Genomic DNA, 17,319 nt, shown 5'->3' with positions numbered 1-17,319 from the left:
AAACACTGCCAAAATGCTTGCAACTTTGTAAATGAAAAAATAGTCAAATGTTAAAAAAGCAGATTATAGTTGGCCATAAACTGCCAATTTAGAGATGATTTTAGAGAAGACCATACGTTAAAGATTCTTTTGTCACTACTGGTTGGAATCTTGAAAGTACTCTTCTTTCTGAAGTGCTTTGTTAATGGGCCTTCTCTGTCCTTGTTCTCAAGCATTTCACAGGAAGCTAGAATAGAGAGGGAGGAAGGAAGGTTGCCTTCCTATTTTAGTGTAGTTACTATTTTGCTATATTTCTTGTACTTTGAACCAGTCTTATGGGCTTTTCCAGATGAAAACTCAATGATACAATGTGTTCTCGGAAGGGGAAGGTTGCAGTTATGTCTTATGCTTACTGAATACCCACGAGACCAAATTTTAGTAAAATAGACTTTATAATAATAATGGTTTATAAACTTCCTGGATTTAAGTAAGTTAAATCAACACATTGTTACAACCACGGTGCATTCTGTTGGCACTGAGAAGAGAAAAAGAAAAAAAGATTTAGTCCTCACTCTCAATGAGGTCGCTATCTATCTATGGAGATGCATATATTAAATATGTAACTCCTAAGAAATAAATGCCTGGGTAGCATTGTGGATAAAGTACCGAGTCGATAGTGACTGTTTTGCAGAATGAAAAATGATGATACTTGATTTTGAAGACTGCACAGGAATGAAGACAACAGAGGAAGTTAAATGCTTACCTTATCAATTAATTAATTTGTGTGCAACCCCTTCCATACAGGCTAAGAAAAAATAGAGTAGGTATGGAATACTCTAGAAAAGGCATATGCACGGCACACACAGAGGAAACAACATGGACTGTTTGTGGATAAGCCATTGCTTTTGAACAAAAAAGGGAGGAGATAAAAGCTAACAATTGAAATGTTAGATCAGGGCTTATATGATAGGTTAGGAATTTAGATCTTCTATTATAGATGTCATAGAACCACTGACAGGTGGTAAGCAGAAGAGTGACATGGACAAATTTGCTTTTTAGAACGCCACTCCCCTGTGAAAGGTATTTAGAGCAATGATTCTCATCTGGCTGAACAGAGCCCAGATGTCTGGATCCTACTTTACACTAATTAAATCAGTCTTTAGTGGTGGTGAGCCTGGGCAGTAATTTTTAAGGTTCCTCAATTATTTCTGTTGAGTCCACAATCAAAAATCAGAGGATTAGAGTGAGAAATGGTTGGAGTCAGGGAGACTGAATAGGAGGCTAATGCAATAGTTGGGAACAAGTATGAAGAGATAGGCTAATATAGAGTTCAGGGAAATCTGAATTTTATTTCTTATGATTACATGTGTGATGAGCCATCAGTTTATCAATTTACGCTCTATCTGTATCTCCTAGATATCCAAACTAGATTGTAAATATGATGAGAGAAGTGTAAGACCAAATATTTTGTCATTTTAAGCAAAAACCGAGGAATAAGAATAATGCAAACATATCATTTTAATATTTTTCCAAGATAGGATGTACTACCAACATTGTCACTGTACTGGGAGTTCAAGGAGATGAATGTTTGCTATAAACATTCTTTAAGTCAAGAAACAAATATTTGAATCTTATGTACAGTTTTATTTGAAAAGATCATAAATTAGAGTGCCTGGGTGGCTCAGTCAGTTAAGTACCTGACTCTTAATTTTGGCTCAGGTCATGTTTTCAGGGGCATGAGACTGAGCCCCATGCCGGGCTCCATGCTGAGCTTGTGGAGGCTGCTTAAGATTCTTCCTCTCCCTCACCCTCTGCCACCCCCTCCCCCTCCGACTCCCCTCCTCCTCCATCTCCGCCATGCCCCCTGCCTCCCTCATTCCCCCTTCGCGTGTGCATGCACATGTTCATAAATAAATAAATAAATAAATAAATAAATAAATAAATAAATAACAATGGATTAGTTGGTTATGATTTTAAAAAGGAGATAAATAAGTGTCAGGCTAAATAATGTGACCAAAGACCTACAGAGATGTGTAAAATGCCTTTTACATAGTAAGCACTCAATTAATTGAAAGAGCATGGTTTTAAACAGGGATCACCTGATTCCCACATTCAATGCTACCTTTAACTGGGAAGAGTTAGAGGAAAAAGACTGGGGAGATGAGGAAGGTTTCTAGGTAGGAGCACCATATGATCAAATATGTTGAGAATAGCAGGGGCCCCGTGAGGAACAGTGGGAACAGTGAAGACATAACTGAAGTCAGATTATAGTTAATTTGGAATCTAGGTATTATAATCTGGGTTCATTTCCACGGTTTTCAAAAGAGAAATCATTAAATGTCTTGACTGAGACTACATTTGATGGGACAAACACAAAAAATAAATCTTGGAATAAGTTAGCTTCCAGAAATATTGCATGAACTCTGTAACATTTTCTACTTTGTACCTCTGTTGTGAATCCAGAAACAGTGCGTGCAGTTAGTAAGGGAAGATAGGTCATTTATTTCTCATTATTTTTAAGTTACAATAGTTTCAAAATTCTAGCAAATTTTGAGTAATTATATCATTCACAGGATTTCAACTAAAGAGGATCCATATAAGATCTTATCCTTGAAAATGAGTTGCGATATCTAGAGGGTAAATAGTTGAAAGCAGATAAAACCACACAACATTCTTGTATTCTGACTTTAGAGACCTTGAGTTGGCACAGAAAAAAAAACAAAAAAACTCTAGTGTATGTGTTAGGCCCAGGGTACATCCCTTGCTCTAACATGGTAGTAGAAGTATGACCATTTATTCATCTCTGTGCCTCACTTTCATCTTTTGTAAATGAGAATAACTATTTCCATCTTGCAGTTACATGGCATAACTCATGGGGAAGCTTTGAAAAACTTTGAAACAATATGTAAGTACAGATACTAGCAATAAATTGATATTATGCCTTTAAACACTTTATTGCTTTGAGTATTTTAAAAGAAAATGCCACTTACATTTTTTCTTTAAGACTGTAACCCTTAACCAAATACCTACAACATTGTACATATTTAACATGAAATTTAGATGTAGAGTAAGTTAATTTATACTGTTCTTATTCTAACTTACTATAGGAGTTAAACCTCCCAATCATGGGGCTCCTGGGTGGTGCAGTTGGTTGAGTGTCTGACTCTTGGTTTCAGGTTGGGTCATCATCTTGGGGTCATGGGATGGAACCCTGTGACAGCTTCCATGCTCGCATAGAGTCTGCTTGGGATTCTCTCCCCTCTTTGTCTCTGCCCCTCCCCCCTGTTTCTCTCTCGCTCAAATAAATATTATTAAAAAAAACCCTCCAATCAGAGGTCTACCAGTAGTTATCTACACATACTTCTGTGTTCCTTCTTATTACTCACCTTCAGAAGGAGACAGTGTCTTACATGTCATCGTCAACATTTGTAATACCTAGTGTGCAAAAAAACCTTGTGCATAGAAGACTTGGTAAAAATTTATTGGCATAATGTTATCATCTGAAGGATAGTTGAAGGACATGGTGGTAAATTAATCAGTGGAGCACAAGACTCAGACAAATGACCAATATCTTTAAATAGAGTAAAGATTGTCATAAGTAAGAAAAATCAAGTAGACTTTTCTGGAGTGCTCTCAGAGCTAGCACCAATAAGTAGAAGTTACCAGAAAAATATTTCATTTCCATTTAAGGAAGACATTTCTTAAAGAGTTATTCAGTGATAGAATTGACTGCCTTTTGAGGTAATAGATGGCCCGCTTAGAAAAGGCTCCAACCAGGACTGGACAGCTATGAGTTTGAGATGTTGTTAAGGTCAGTCTAGCTTTGAACATCAGGGTAGGCTGACTGGATTTATGCTTTCCTTCCATATTTAGCTATCATTCAAAACCAGCAAAATATATGTGTCTTCCATCAACATGAATGCCATGCCTGCAATAGCCCAAAGATGGGTTTTGTTTTGTTCTGTTTTTTTTTGTGAGAAAAAAAATGCTTTTGGCCATTAGTATGGAGAGGATTTGATTAGGCAAGGCACCCACCAAGAATAATTTCCTCTTCTTTCACCCTTGGCCTAAGGATCTTGAGGCAGTCTAATTGGTTCAGGGTTGTCCTAATTGCCCACTTGTTCCTACTCAGTGGCTGATCTGTTCACACCTTTACTAAAAGAGCCAGCTCTCCATAGGGTGTATCCACACTGTTAATGAATTAGCACTATTTATAGCCTCTGGATGGTGTAGTTCTTGAGAATATCCTAAAACTAGCTTAGGGCTGCTACTGGATAATTTAGTAATTGGAGTCCCTATAGTAATTAGCTATATGACAGTACGTATGTTATTTCACTTCTGTAACCCTCGGCTCCATTATGTGCAAAATAGAGATAAGAAAAGATGCTCCTATACATCTTTGCTTTGCAGAGCAAATGAGGTAATGCGTGTGAACATCTTGGCACGGTACCTGGCACAAGCTAAATGCTCAGCAATGTAAATCAATGCTTTTGTAAATGATCACTATTTTCTATTAACAATCTTGGCTAGATTCTAAAGCTCTGCGCCTTCTTTATTGCAGACATTGATGAATGTGCCTTAAGAACGCATACCTGCTGGAATGATTCTGCTTGCATCAACCTGGCAGGGGGCTTTGACTGCCTCTGTCCCTCGGGGCCCTCCTGCTCTGGTGACTGCCCCCATGAGGGAGGACTGAAGCGCAATGGACAGGTGTGGACCCTGAAAGAAGACAGGTGTTCTGTGTGCTCCTGCAAGGTGAGGCTAGTAGAGGGCAGTAGGAATTGTGACTCTTCTTTTCCTTCCTTCGCTCTCTTCTCTTCCACCCCTCCTTTTTCTACCAGGTGTTGACTTCTGGGCCTCCTGCAGTCTCTGTAAAGACTCCCCCTGTTCCAATCCCTGGGACAGCTAATGATGATGCTGAATGGCAGGCAAACTTATTTTGAATTGATCATGCTGTTAGTGAGAAGTGAGGTGTAGAGTTGAGAGGAGACTGCAGAGCACAGGGGGGAGTGGGGCAGAGAAGCCAGTGTTAGTCCTCCCACCAAGAGCCTGCAGTGTCTTTCAGGCTGGTTGAGTGAGAGCTTAATGAGCCCTCATCCCACACTTATACAAACTTGCTGACTAAAACTACTCTTTGCCTGAAATGATCACCTACATGAACTCGCTTATTTTTGTGGTGACATCACCCAGAAAAGCAAGGCTCACAGACTTTCCTTCTTCCGGTAGTCAGAGACAGGGAGACCTCTATTCTGAATAAATGGTAATGATAGTATGAGGCCTTCTGGTAAATGATGTCTTCATTTTCGTTCTCATTGCTAGGCTGGCTATTCCTTACATCAAGTTGTTTGGAAAAGTGAGTTTAATGTTTATAAAAATAAAATTTTGTCATCACCCAGTTTTGCTTTATGCTTTGCAAAATGGGCCTATTAAAATGTTTGATTTCCTTGTGCTTTATTTCTTCTTTTGTTGATCTTGCCTATTCGTTTTCCTTTGATGTTTCTTTACTGTAGCTCTTGCATTGTATTTTTATGTCTGTTGGGATGGGACTTTTTAATCTTGTGCTTTATGGGCATGGGAACCATGAGAAGTGACTTGTTTAGCAGCCTCTTTAAGGAGCTGGTATCCTGATAAATTCAGGAACAGAGTTGGAAAGTCATTCAATTCGCTCATCTGCCTTCAAGTCTGCCACACTGCCAAAAGACCAGGGGCACCTATTTAGGAAAGCTAAACCAAGTGTTGAGATCATTACCCCATGAAGTGCATTTTTTACCCTATGCGTGCATCTAGTTCCACACATCCAAATATAGGTCCAGTGACCCCATTTACTGAATACCTCCTATGTTCCAAGCATCCTGATTTAAAAACAGCACATCACACTTAATGCTTATAACACAACTTCGAAAGATAAAGTTTTAAGTTTTAGGGCAAGTAATGTGCCCAAAATATCACATGATATAAATATCCAACCTGGAACTTGAAATCTACTGGCTTACCCCAAATTTCATAGTTTTCTTATCTGGCCACATGTCCTGTAACACTCTACAGATGGATACCTGTTGATATATTTTAAACTAATTAAGCAGTCAATCCAACTTGACTGAGCTCAAACTCTAAACTTAGTACTGTATTAATGACCATGTGGGGCACTGACTCAAAGGGTAAAGTTTTTAGAGAAGGAAAAGGTTATTCTGGTTTAAAATAGTTGAGAGAGATTTGTGGAGACAACTAAGTCTCCATTCAGCCAGATAAACAAGAATGAATTCCTTTATTAGTTCTTTTCCAGAAAATATTGTTTTTTCTCAAACTTAGGATGATCACAACCTGACCCCAAATCCTTTTTAAGTCTTTATGGATCCCCAGTCCCTGGAATAAACAAAAGATTTTAGTTGAGTCCTCACTAGTGTATGAAACCAAAATTTATTTTTCAGTTTTTGTTTTATTTACACCCATGGGAAGGAACTTACCAATCACTAAAACTTTCCATAGTATTTTAATTAATTGTGTTAATAATCTAAGTGGTGTAAGTTGATTTATTTTGACTCCTAAAATCTCTCCAAAATCATTAGAATTAGACTGAAATTGCCACAAAAGATGAATAATTCTTGTAATCCTATACTGTTCACATAACTCACCTCCATTACTACCCCACCCCTTAATGAATAAACTACAGGAAGATTTCTTTACATAAATCTTTTGTTGGTTTCTTTTTCAATTGCATTCATTGCTCATTAGTAGCATAGCTTACAGATCTTGTGGAGGGAGAGGAGGGCCCGGATTTAGGAGCTAAATTAAAAACCCTAAGTCAAATTCCGTAGGCAATTCCCCAAAAAATGAACTTTTATGTGACCCTGCTTTTTTCTTTCATTATTTGCATCTGAAAGTGTTTTATTCCAATTTCACAAGAAATAGTTTCAGCACTTAAGCATCCAAATGGACTATAATGACATCAACTTAGAGGCTAAGAAGTAAAATCAAGGTTGGGACATAAATCCTGGGTCTTTAACCATACTCTTGTTTCAAATTCAAATAAAACCAAATCATATAATAGCAGAATTACACAAGCCAGCAAAGGGTAAAAGCTTACTGTTAAAAGAAGGAGAGTCAAACAGTCTACAGATCAACACAATCCCTATCAAAGTACTAATAGTATTTTTCATAAAATTAGAATAAATAATCCTAAAATGTATATGAAACCACAAAAAAATGTACAGAACCACAAGGCAATCTTGAGAAAGAACAAGGCTGGAGTAATCACAATCCCAGATTTCAGATATACCATAAAGCTATATTGATCAAAACAGTATGGTACTGGCACAAGAATAGACATAGGTCAGTGGAATAGAACAGAGAATCCAGAAATAAATCCATACTTAAGTGGTCAACTAATCTACAAAAAAAGAGGCAAAGATATATAATAGTGAAAAGAGAGTCTCTTTGATTTATGGTATTGAAAACACTGGGCAGCTACATGCAAAAGAATAAAATTGGATCACTTTCTTATATCTAACTATCTTATACATAAAAATAAACTCAAAATGGATTAAAGAACTAAAGAGGAAGCCTGAAGACATAAAATTCCTAATAGAAAACATAGGTAATAATTTCTTTGCCATCAGCCTTAGTAACATCTTCCCAGACATGTCTCCTCAGGCTAAGGGAAACAAAAGTAAAAACAAACCACTGGGATTATGGTTATTTCTAACAAAATAGCAGGCTTTGGCACAGCAAAGGAAACCAGTAATAAAATGAAAAGGCAGCCTACATAATGGGAAAAGATATTTGCAAATAATATATCTGATAAAGGGCTAATATCCAAAATATATAAGTAATTGAGACTAAATACCAAATATATATATATATATATATATATATATATATCCAAATGGCCAGAGACCTGAAAAGACATTTTTCCAAATAAGACCTACAAATGGCCAACAGGCACATAAAAAGATGCTCAGTCACTAATCACTAGGGAAATGCAAATCAAAACCACAATGAGATATCACCTCATACTAGTCAGAATGGGCAGTATCAAAAAGCTAAGAAGTGACAAGTGTTGACAAGGATGTGAAGGAAAGGGAACCGTTATGTACTATTGGTGGGAAAGTACAATTCGTACAACCACTATGGAAAACAGTGTGGAGGGTCTTCAAAAATTAAAAAATAGAAATACCATATAATCTTATAATTCTACTGCTGGGTATTAACCCAAAGAAAGTAAAAACACTAATTCAGAAAGATACACACATTCCTGTGTTTATTGCCACATCATTTACAATAGGCAAGTGTCCACCAATAGATGAATAGGTAAAGAAGATGTGATATACATATGCGCATATGGAATAATGAAATATTAATCAGCCATTAAAGATAATGGAATCTTGCCATTTACAACAACATGAATGGACCTAGAGAATATTACCCTAAGTCAGAGAAAGATAAACACCATTGATTTAACTCGTGGAATCTAAAAAACAAATGAACAAAAGAAGAAAAAAAGAAGAAACATACTCATAAATACAGAGAACAAACTAATGGTTGCTGAAAGAAAGGGAGTTGGGTACGTGGGTGAAATAGATATAGGAGATTCAGAGGTGTAAACTTCCAGTTATAAAATAAATAAGATGGAGATGAAAAGTGCAGCATAGGGAATACAGTCAATAATATTGCATGGTGACTAGACTATTGTAGTATTGGATAATGGTATTGTGGTATTGTGTATATTGAGTAATATATACAAATCAATATATTGTCAAATCAATATATTGTATATGTGAAACCAATATAACATTGTATGTCAACTATCTATGTTAGCAAATTGAACTTTGACAGAAAATAAATAAATAAATAAAAAACAATGCTTAGGTTATCAGGAAAAAAGGGTGAAGGCAGGATAATGGCATCATGAAATTCTCAGGCAGGTTCAGATAGAGCCACTTTCATTCAATGATGGAAAAAAAAACTAATATGGGATTTAGGCATAGATACTACAAAAATGGGGGTGGAGAGTAAAGGTTAAGAATCACACTTGAACAAAATTAGATCACACAACTGAAGAAACATTTAGATAAAACTTCTCTAGTCCCTCAAAGTAAAGCAAGAGCTCAAACAAGATAGGCAAAGAGGCAAGATCATTAAACAAGAAAAAGAGAAGGAAAGTGACTCTTGGAGAATGAGTTGAAGGGAAAAGCTATGCAATATGAAGACTACCTAAGAAGCTTCATCGAATCAAACCTGTACTGCTGCCATGGAGGGGAGAAAACCCATCAATTTTGATGGGGAAAGGTGTAGAAGAAACATAAGTACATGATGGATATGGAATCTGGCAGTAGCAATGTAACACGCAGTGGGTGTTCCTAAGAGAACACAGCAAATGGAACAAAACAATTTTATAGATAGAAGAATGACTGTGATCTGTACACCAAAAGGATTCACATACTATAACAAACCCAATAGGTTTAAAGCCATCAGGATTAGGGCAAGAGAAGGTCAGCATATCATGGGAAATTTCAGGTTGGCTTCCAACTTTCCTTCAAAGTTCAAGATGCCGAAAGACAGTGGAACAATTATTTGCAGGCTATGGTGTGGGAAAGCCTGTGGGCTTAAGAACTCACAAATTCTTCTTACATTGTATGCTCTAATTGATGGAATATCTGTTAAAAGAAAAAATCAAAAAAGTTTACGGCTATGAAGAGAAAAATCTATACCAGCAAGAAGTCAGAAACCACTCAGTCTCATACACAGCCAGGGTTGTCATATCATAAAGAGATTAATAGCTGCTTTGTGATACTTCACGATTATTCTTCAGTGGAGACTATAAATGTGTACTGACTGGCATGCTAAAGGTGAAATTGGTGCATTTATCCCTAGGGTGCTTTTGGTGTTTTTTTTTTTTTTTTTAAGCCACTAAATTAAAATCCTTTTATCTTCATATTTTGACCCAGGGCTTATATTAACTGAGGACCATAAGCCTCTTTAAATCGTTTCAAAATAAATATTCTTCTATATGATTCCTCTATTATACTTGGAAGATGGAGTATCATCTCCCTCATTTAGACTTAGAAGAAAATTGAATTTAAAAGTTGACAAAGCCAGAAATCAACCTTTCTCACCTTAAACTCTTATTCCTGGGTTTTTGTTCCCTTCCCTTGAACCCCTTGGAATTTTCAATTTCCAGGCATTCTACCAAGAACAAGAAGACCTGGATTCTATTCCTGGCATTGTTAGTAATTGGCTATGTGACCTTGAGCAGATGACTTAGCGTCAGAGCCTTTCCCTCGGCTGTACAATGAGAAGATTGGCTAGATGCTTTCAGAAGTTCTTTCTGGCTCTAAGATTCTATAAGTGTGAAAATACCTGCTAGTGACATTTATGCCCTGAGTATTTCTGTTTCTCTCTTTCCAAAATGTTTTAGTTTGTGGTTTAATACCATTATTCATATAGATCTTTCAAATCCTTTCCAGGATTTTCTCTTTTCTTTCTTGCCAGCAGCTGGTATTTCTACATTTACTTTGCAGTAAGTATTATGTATACATTTCTTTGCATACTGTACACTGAGATAAGATTAGTATGTCATCATATAAAAATTATTCTTTCAAATTCTGTACAATACAAAGACTGATAACTTGGGTCAATTTCATATTTGAAGGTCTAAATATTGAAATGATTTAAAAGTGACCTGGATTATACAACAAATTTCATTTTTTTTAAAGGTTCATTTATTTATTCATGACAGAGAGAGAGAAAGGCAGAGACACAGGCAGAGGGAGAAGCAGGCTCCATGCAGGGAGCCCAACGTGGGACTCGATCCCAGGTCTCCAGGATCACATCCTGGGCTGAAGGCGGCGCTAAACCGCTGTGCCAATGGCGCTGCCCTAAATTTCATTTTTCCACAAGGTTTTCAACCATTCTAACACTTACTTAAAAATGTAAGCTTCAAGATGTCTGACTATCACTATAGGGCTGAGTACACCAGCATTAGTCTTTTGAGTTCATTAATTTTATATACCTAACAGTAGGAACTTTTCTTAAAGTTTTCTTGAAACAAAAATTTTACATGAAAAAGTTAAACATGGGGGCACCTGGGTGGCTCAGTGACTGAGCATCTGCCTTCGGCTCAGGGCTTGATCCTGGAGTCCTAGTTTCGAGTCGTGCATCAGGCTCCCCACAGGGAGCTTGCTTCTCCCTCTGCTTATGTCTCTGCCTCTCTCTGTGTCTCTCTCATGGATAAATAAATAAAATCTTTTTAAAAAGAAAAATGAAAAAAAAAAAGAAAACAATTAAACATCTATGCTGATTATTTATTGCTTTTTATCTCATCATCTTATTGTGTTGTCTTTTTGATATACAGCATGGAAATTTTAACTTTATATAGAAAATATATTCAACAGAAAGGTTTGATAAATAATAGGAAAAAATGATAGAGTTAGAGTGAAATTCTTGTCAAAGTCTTTCCCTAGTTTTTGGTTCTATTTTTAATTTCAGGCCAGCCTTACCATGACAAGAAGCAGATCAAACACCTCTGATAAATAATTAAGAGGTCTATGAAAAAGTGCATTTAAATAGGTACTATTGAGTGCTGGTACATTGTATAGCCTACCATAGTTGCTCCTGTAACTTAGCCACATATTATCTGAAGTTCTGATGGTATTTAGAAATGTCTTAATTTGATTTATAAAGGACACATGGAAATGAAGAGTTCTGGTGTGGAAGAGAGGGTAGGGGGAACAATGTCATTGGGTAATTCTGTATAGATACTTCGGGACAATCCCTTCCTCTGCCCCAAGATCTTCCTCCAGTCATAAGGGTGGAAGTAGAAATGAGCCAACATTTCTTACATGTCTGGCACTATAAGCATCCCCTCATCCTCTGACAACAACTTCATGAAATAATTATAATTATCCCTTTACAGAAGAAAGAGAAACTCAAGTTTCACACAAGTAGATGGTGGCAGTAAAAGTGAATCTGAGCTTTCCATGACAAAATGTCCAGGTCTCCATTTAAGAAAACGGATTCCCAGCCCTACTGCTCTGCTGGGTGTGGTTCTGTGAACTCTGCAAGATATTTTACATTTCTGAACCATGTTTTTATCGGTAAAACTGGGTTAACACCTACAGACACATTTGCTGTGAGAGTGAACTAGGATAAAGATATCGAGGTACTCAGTTCAGAACCTCGTAGATAGCTGTCGCTCCATGAGTTATCACTGACCCAAAAAAAGAGTCAAAGTTATCACCCCCCCACCCTTGAGAGTGAATACACCAGGTTAGCTGCTAGTGTTTTGTGCCAATTGAAAAAGAGGTCTTGAAACATGTCCACAATTTAATGGAGTTCAACAATACAACCAGGCCAGCAAAAATGGATTTGGGCTTCTGTTTAGATGCCATATGCTTCCTTGACAGTGACCGTGATTTTATGCACCTTTAGGCCACTTAGTTGATTAGGCACAGAAAGATTGCTGAATTGCTTGGAACCCATGTCCTTTTAGCATTACCCAGACTACAGATACCCAAAGTGAAAAACGGTTCTCTCTCTGGACTTAACCCCTAAATCTTAGTTACAACCCAGTTTCTTTTCACAGATACCCATCTGTGGCTCTTCCATTCATAAATTTGTCAAGGGCTTTAGGAAGACATCTTTTTTTTCTAGCTGTGCAACATGAGAAGATAGAGAGATCTCAGGTTTATTAGCTTCTAGGAAACTGCAGCATTTTAGTGTGAACATATTTAGATTGTTGGTTATGGAACTGCATAGGCAAATGGATACACAATCTCCTGTCATGCCCTGGTAGAGTCATGAACAATTTGTTATAGGAACATAGGGGAAGTATACCCTATTCTAGGAAGATACAGAAAGGATTAAGGAAAGATGTCACAAAAGAGGTGATCTTTGAATAAGGACTTCAAGGTTGAGAAATTTAGCCAAATGGAGATGTGAGGAAAGTGAACCCCAAACAGAAGGAAGAGCAAGAACAGAGATGCAGAAACATTACATATGTTCTGTTAAGGAAAATGTAAAGTAAATGTTGAGTTTAGAATATCAGAAAAAAAGAAAAAAAAGAAAAATATGGGAAGGTGATAGCTGATGATAAGCCTGGAGATAAAGGCTAGGGAAAAAAAAAAAAAAAGGCTAGGGACACAGCCAGACAGTGGAATTTAGACTTAATTTGTGGGCTGTAGAGTATCATGACTTTTTGTTTAGGATTGGTGTGGCCCAATCAAGGGGTGATCTACAGTACGATAGAACGACTGGGGAGACCAAAACTAAATGGACAGGTTCCACTTATGGTGAAGGAAAGTTTTGGAAGAGTAAAGATGAGAATCTGAAGGAGGGATAGAAAAAAAATGAAGGAGGGATAGAGAGGTAAGGTCACATGAAAGATAACACAGAAATTAAGTGATACGTCCTGATGAATGATGTCAGACACTTGACCTCTGAGGCAATGTGTACTCTCGTTCTATGGGCAGAAAAGAAGCTCCAGAGTGGCATGTTTAAGACTTACCTGCCCCATTTTCTTGGGCTAAAGATTTCAGGTGCCATTGACAAGAGAAAGAGCCACACTGGATAAATGCACACTGTATTTGCCCCTGCACCTTTACCTACGGTGACTACTATTAGTAACTGGAAAATCCAGTGGCAGTGAAAGAACAAACTATGAAGGGCAGATTTCATTTCTGTGCTTCCTGCAGCATTGTTTTGTTTTGTTTGTTCATTTTCTTAATCGGAAAGTGAATAGCATTCATCCTGAAACTAAATGCGGTACTGAGGACTCAAGCAATACCAGGTCTTGAGTTTTTCTGGGAATGATAGAGGTGGATAGGGAAATGGATACTGTAAATAACCAATACCCCCCTGACCCCCACCACCACCACCACTGCCCTGAATCATCAAAAAGTCAGAGTAAAATTGCTCTGGCAACATAGAAGAGGATAAAGGAGGATAAAGTAAAGAGATTGTCTGGAATGCTGGCCAGTTGTCCTGGCCTCATATAAACCTTTGCCCACAAACTAAGGAAGTTGGCCTTGGTAGGGAAGCCTAAGTAGTTCCTTCAAGCAGGAAGAAAGCTCTATCTGCCTGGAGCTAACAATAAAATAACCCTGGTGTTCTCCATGTGGCACTCACTCACAGAGTGAAAAGAACAGGGATATGTCAGCTTGTGCCTGGGGTCAGGGTAGAGGTGAAATTTCTGTATTTACTCATAAAAATGCTTTGCTTCCTAAACCTAACCAACAATATTGTGTTTCCTTTTCTTTAAAAGATGAACAAAATGACAAGTTTGGTTTGCCCTCAAAACCCTAGGGGTCCTTTCAAGGAATAGGGTCTTCTTTTCTATTCCCCGACTTCATACTTCCAAACTTTGCAGTTCCAAACCCTGCCTTTCATTGTGGAACCTGGAGGGTTATATGCCATGCTAATTCCCTGATGGACTGGGTTACTTTGTTTCTCCATCAGAGATCCTCAAACATTCCCTTGCACCAGAATCTTCTTGGAGGGCTTGTGAAACTTGGATCACCGACTCTACCCCTAGACTTTCTGGTTCAATAGGTTGGGTAAGAGCAATTTGAGTTTCTAACTATTTCCCAGGAGATTATAATGCTGCTGGCCAGAGGACCATGCTTTGAGAACTGTCGCCCCTGAATTCTGATTTCAGTTTGTGTGAAGTCCTTTTATCCTACCCTTCAGCCTCCTCATGATACAAGGAGGCAGCGTATTGGAGACTCAGTGTTTTATAGGAAGTCCAGAGTAAAGTCTGGTTCCTATCTTGTCATTAATTTGCTGTATAGAAAAGTCCTTTCCCCTCTCTGGACCTGATTTCCTCTTGATTAAAATGAGACAGTTGGATTCAATGACTCTTAAAGTTTTTATGAGAGAGGTGCTAATAGGGCTTATGGACTAGTTGTGGGATGTAACCTGAAGGCAGAGTTAATATTTTGTAAAGAAGATTGCATAGCACGCCGCAATAAATTTGTATGTGAGAAGATAGAACAGATGGGTGGGTCCAGAGTACCACTCCTAACTCTACCCTTCATACCAGAGATCAAAACATATTTTCTGTAAAGGGCCAGACAGGCTTTGCACACTGTAAGGTCTCTGTCTCATTACTGAACTCTGCCATTAGACTGTGAAAACAGCCACAGACAATGAGGGAAGCTGTGTTCTAATATAACTTTATTTACAGAAATCGCCAACTGGCTGAATTTGGCCTATAGGCATCAGTTTGCCAAACCCCAGGTTATATTATTATGCAATTTACAAAAATAATCTTACCTAAGTCCACCTTCTTGATTTAAAAGCTTCAAGACTAAAAAATAATAAATAAATAAATAAATAAAAATAAATAAATAAAAGTTTCAAGACTGTGGCAAAAAAATAAATGATATTATGCAATCTGGAGTAAATAAATTAATGTGTCAACTATTCAGTAATGAACTGTATAATTTATAGTATAAAATCTGTGACTTTGCGTGGCATAATAAGAATTCATTTTTATTTGCTGGGGAGGTTTATGTCCTTCTTAAAATTCAGGAGCAATTTAAATATTATAATGGTTATTAATTGTTTACAGCTGAACTTGCACTAATAAGCTGCATAAAAGCATTTAGCTTCTATGGCAGAAGGGTGGGAAAATATATCTTTGGCTTTTAAGTTGGGCTTGTTCTGGCCACCTCAGCTGGGATAGAGGTCAAGCTTTGGGAATGAGCCCAGAGATCGACCATGAGAAGGATTGCTCACCATCCTTGAGCTCCATTTTCTTGCCAAGTTTGGATTCTAGTGTGATTGTATTCTGTGAGTTGAGGTTTTGTAATGGCATTCTCACTGAATTAATGGAGCCACCTGTGACATTTTCATTATTAAAAATGATTTTCTTGACAGTTACTCTGTAATTTGAAAGGCAAAATGAATATAGCCATTGTTCTAAAATATGTTAGAAACTAAGAAGCCCTATTTGGCATTTTCACATAATTGATGAGATATGAAATTGCTTTATTTTATACTAACCCTGGAGGCTATCCACTTATTCTTATTCATTCTTTTAATCCCCACTTGCGGAGAGAAACCTGACATTCTGTTTGGGCCTCATTGCCTGCAGTACAGTAGCCTCTTCTGAAAGAATCTGTCCCTGTTTGATATGGTTTGTGGACATAGCTGTGTGGGTTACTGAGGCCCAGTCCTTCTATACTTGGGGGAGTGATATTGTGACCTCAGTAGTTGAGCTGACCAAATAGTTCTATGTTATAGCTACCATTACCTTTCTTGAACCTCTTGACTAAAATAAATCACTAGGGAGTCATTCTGGGCAATGATTACACAAGCAAAATATGTTAGCGAGTTAAAATAAAGGCCTATAGTTGGAAGATTCCTAGAATCTGGACAGTTCTTCATCCAGCCTAATCTCTGACTCAGCTCACTTAACTTGAGTGTGTATGTGTTTGTATAGTCTTTCCTCCCTTGATATTTGGAAAATTATGATTTACTGTCATTTCTTACAGCAATAGAGAAAAGCATTTTTCAACCTGTTATGTTATTATATATGTAGCCAGCATGTCTCCTTTCCATTCTCTATAAAAATGTAAAGCATTTAAAGATTTCGGCTTTGGCTGACAGTAAACTTGTCTCAGCAAGCCCTGTCCTATTCAACATTGTAATCAATGAAGTAGGTAAAGACCCTGCGGGCATGTCCATCAAGTTTGCAGATGTCGCTAAGCTGTGAAGGAGGACAAACTGTGGTGGGTGACAGAAACAACATTTAGAAAATATTGTGACAGGCAAGAGAGATGAAATGGATCTAACAAGGTGAAGTACAGTAAGGATAAACATCAGGTTTTACAGTTGCCAGCCCCAAATAACTAAGTGCAGAGGATGGGGCTAGGGCTTATGAGGTTTTAGTCTTCATTAAGCTCAATATAAATCAACACCATGACAGAACCATAGTAAGTGGGGAAGTAAATATTGAAATCAGGCTGCATTAAAGAAAGTACAGTGCTTAAAGCAAGATGACTGTGAGTCCTAATTCACTATGTTGGTCAGATTTTTACCATGAGTCCTAATTCACTATGTTGGTAGATTTTTACTAAAAATTATATTTAGTTCTTTTACTCAGATCCCTCATTTGAGGAATGGAGTATGAATCATACTCCATAGAATTATCAAGATTAAATGTGCTAATGCATATAAAAGGCTTAATACAAAGTATGGCCCCAAATAAGTGTTAAATGATGGTGGATTATTACTATTATTATTAATATTAGTACTATTGGAAATACTTAAAACTGTTGAAGATAAGGCAAAGATAACAGTGAAAGGACTCAAAACTAGTGGGACTGGTTAAAAAAAAAAAAA

At 37.3% G+C, this 17,319-nt stretch overlaps 1 protein-coding gene across 2 annotated transcripts in view; it reads left to right on the top strand.

Moving 5' to 3' along the window:
* The window catches only part of NELL1 (neural EGFL like 1), an 817,686-nt gene that overhangs the window by 794,031 nt on the left and 6,336 nt on the right, over positions 1–17,319 (top strand). For both annotated transcript variants that reach the window (XM_072793772.1, XM_072793771.1), the window contains one exon: positions 4,541–4,734. In XM_072793772.1, coding sequence (XP_072649873.1) covers positions 4,541–4,734 — 194 coding nt within the window. The remainder of the gene's footprint in view (positions 1–4,540; positions 4,735–17,319) is intronic.

Source organism: Canis lupus, chromosome 23 (assembly GCF_048164855.1).
Source record: "Canis lupus baileyi chromosome 23, mCanLup2.hap1, whole genome shotgun sequence".
NCBI classification, from domain to species: domain Eukaryota; kingdom Metazoa; phylum Chordata; class Mammalia; order Carnivora; family Canidae; genus Canis; species Canis lupus.
Note: the sequence above shows the minus strand (reverse complement) of the source record. Positions and strands in the feature narration are given on the sequence as shown.